At 35.5% G+C, this 2,500-nt stretch overlaps 1 protein-coding gene across 1 annotated transcript in view; it reads left to right on the forward strand.

Annotated features, from left to right (window-relative positions):
- Positions 1-1,957: 1,957 nt before the first annotated feature.
- Positions 1,958-2,500, forward strand: part of LOC113814344 (sorbitol dehydrogenase) — a 5,674-nt gene continuing 5,131 nt past the window's right edge. Inside the window, exons 1-2 of the mRNA XM_027366397.2 lie at positions 1,958-2,105; positions 2,463-2,496. Of these exons, the coding sequence (XP_027222198.2) occupies positions 2,061-2,105; positions 2,463-2,496 (79 nt within the window). The 5' untranslated portion in view covers positions 1,958-2,060. The remainder of the gene's footprint in view (positions 2,106-2,462; positions 2,497-2,500) is intronic.

The raw sequence follows: 2,500 nt of genomic DNA on the forward strand, positions 1-2,500 counted from the left end.
TACATATATATATGTACAGTATATATATACATATATATATATATATACATATTTATTTATTTATTTATAAATATAAATATATATATATATATATATATATATATATATATATATATATATATATATATATATATATATATGGCCCTTGCTATTAGATACATATATACATACATGCATACATACATATTATATATATATGTATATATATATACATATATATATATGTATATATATATATATATATATATATATATATATATATATATGTATATGTATATATAAAGATATATACATATATGTATATATGTGTTTGTGTGTGTGCGTGTGTGCGTGTACATACACACACACACAAACACAAGCGCACGACCGCACGCATATATATATATGTATATATATATATATATATATATATATATATATATATATATATATATATATATACATGTGTGTGTGTGTGTGTGTGTGTGTGTGTGTGTGTGTGTGTGTGTGTGTGTGTGTGTGTGTGTGTGTGTGTGTGTGTGTGTGTGTGTGTGTGTGTCTGTGTCTGTGTCTGTGTCTGTGTGTGTGTGTGTGTGTGTGTGTGTGTGTGTGTGTGTGTGTGTGTGTGTGTGTGTGTGTGTGTGTGTGTGTGTGTGTGTGTGTGTGTGTGTGTGTGGGTGTGTGTGTGTGTGTTCTTATATGCGTATATGTGTACTTGTATGTTTGTATATGTACGTAAATAAAAACAAATATACGCCCATATTACAGACAAACGAGGGATATAGATAGCTTAGATAGATCCCCAAGGAACCGCTTAAAAATGCAAGCATACGAACAAACGGATGATCCACAGCATTTGTCGGCATTTCAAAGCATAGATAAAAGAAAAGGGAAAAACAAGACAGCTAAGAATATAGCGGGGGTGGGGGTTGGGTGGGGGGGGGACGGAGAGAGCGGCGGAAAGTACATAGAGAAGTAGATAGTGATTGGCGAATTGAGACACAGGATAACGGGTAAGATGGGAAGATGTATATAAGAAAACGATAAAGATAACGCATTAGGGAATATGATGTAGACATAAACATATGAGGCGATTTAGAGAGAGAGGACAATGAAGGTTGATTTGTAGATAACAGAGTACCTATTGTTATGATGATCAAAAAAGAATGATTGATGCTTGTCATGACGCCTCACTGACAGTTTGGTACACTTCACCCTGTAACAAGGTCACGATCCATGGTTACCAGTGCCAATTTATGGTATATGGCAACCTCCTTTTAGGTAACGCTCTGGCCTTGGTGACAGCACGTATTTTTTCTTCTACTTTCCTTACGTGAGGACATTTTCCGTGCATCTCTGCGGCATTCTCTTTTCTCATCAACACTGTCATGTTAAAAGATATTGACACTGAGGATGGTAGCTTCTCTTTTCCTCTATTTTTATCTATTTATTTATTTGTCTATTTATCTATCTATTTATTTATTTATCCTCTATTTATCTGTTTCTATATCTATAAAGTGACATTGAGGATAGCAACTTCTCTTTCCCTCTATTTTTATTCATCTATCTATTTCTCTATTTCTATTTTAACTCCTGGTTTGATATATCATTTTCAATTTCAAATTCAAATAATTTATTTAGCCATTAGTGGTACATACATTTGTATTAGTTACAGTGATAATAAACACATTAGTAAGAATGGCTGAGCCTTTTGAGGAATGTGTTCCTCTTAAAAGGCAGTTCAGCTGAAATGTTTTTTTGTTTGTTTTTTACAATAATATATAGTCGTATAGGTATGGTATCTCATTAAATGGAATAATAGCCTTAAATGAAAATCATAAGCATCACAGGAATTACAGGTTTTGAACAAGCTCCACAGAAATGACCGATTCCTTAATACCAACACAACAAACCTCACTTAGATAACGATAACACTAAAAATAACCAGCAACGAGCACCGGCAAAGCCAACAAGCCGTTTAGTTCCCGGCTCGGCAGGCAGTGCACCCGGCGCCACGGCAAGGGAAGGACGCTCCAAAGACGGGGTTTCGACGGAGAAAAACTTAAGAGAAGGTCGCCAAGATGAACCGGTTCCCTGTCCTGCATGGCATCGATGACCTGCGGATGGTGGGTGTCTGACGCCTGCAATATATTTGTTGGTTATTATTGATTTGATGATTGCTATTCAATGGAGAATGAGTTTTAATTCATTTTTTGGTTTAGGATTTATAAAAATATAATTTGCAAATTAACTCTCTCTCTCTCTCTCTCTCTCTCTCTCTCTCTCTCTCTCTCTCTCTGTCTCTCTCTCTCTCTCTCTCTCTCTGTCTCTCTCTTTCTCTATCTATGTATCTATCTATCTCTATCTCTATCTATCTATCTATCTATCTCTATCTCTCCCTCTCTCCCTCCCAGGTTATAATGCTATCTATTGATATCCTTCTTCTGCTGTAGTAAATGTTAATGCACACATGTCCTTCGCAGGAAAGCGATCCCATCCCAGAAGTCGGCCCCAACGGTAG

Source organism: Penaeus vannamei, chromosome 3 (assembly GCF_042767895.1).
Source record: "Penaeus vannamei isolate JL-2024 chromosome 3, ASM4276789v1, whole genome shotgun sequence".
Taxonomy (NCBI): domain Eukaryota; kingdom Metazoa; phylum Arthropoda; class Malacostraca; order Decapoda; family Penaeidae; genus Penaeus; species Penaeus vannamei.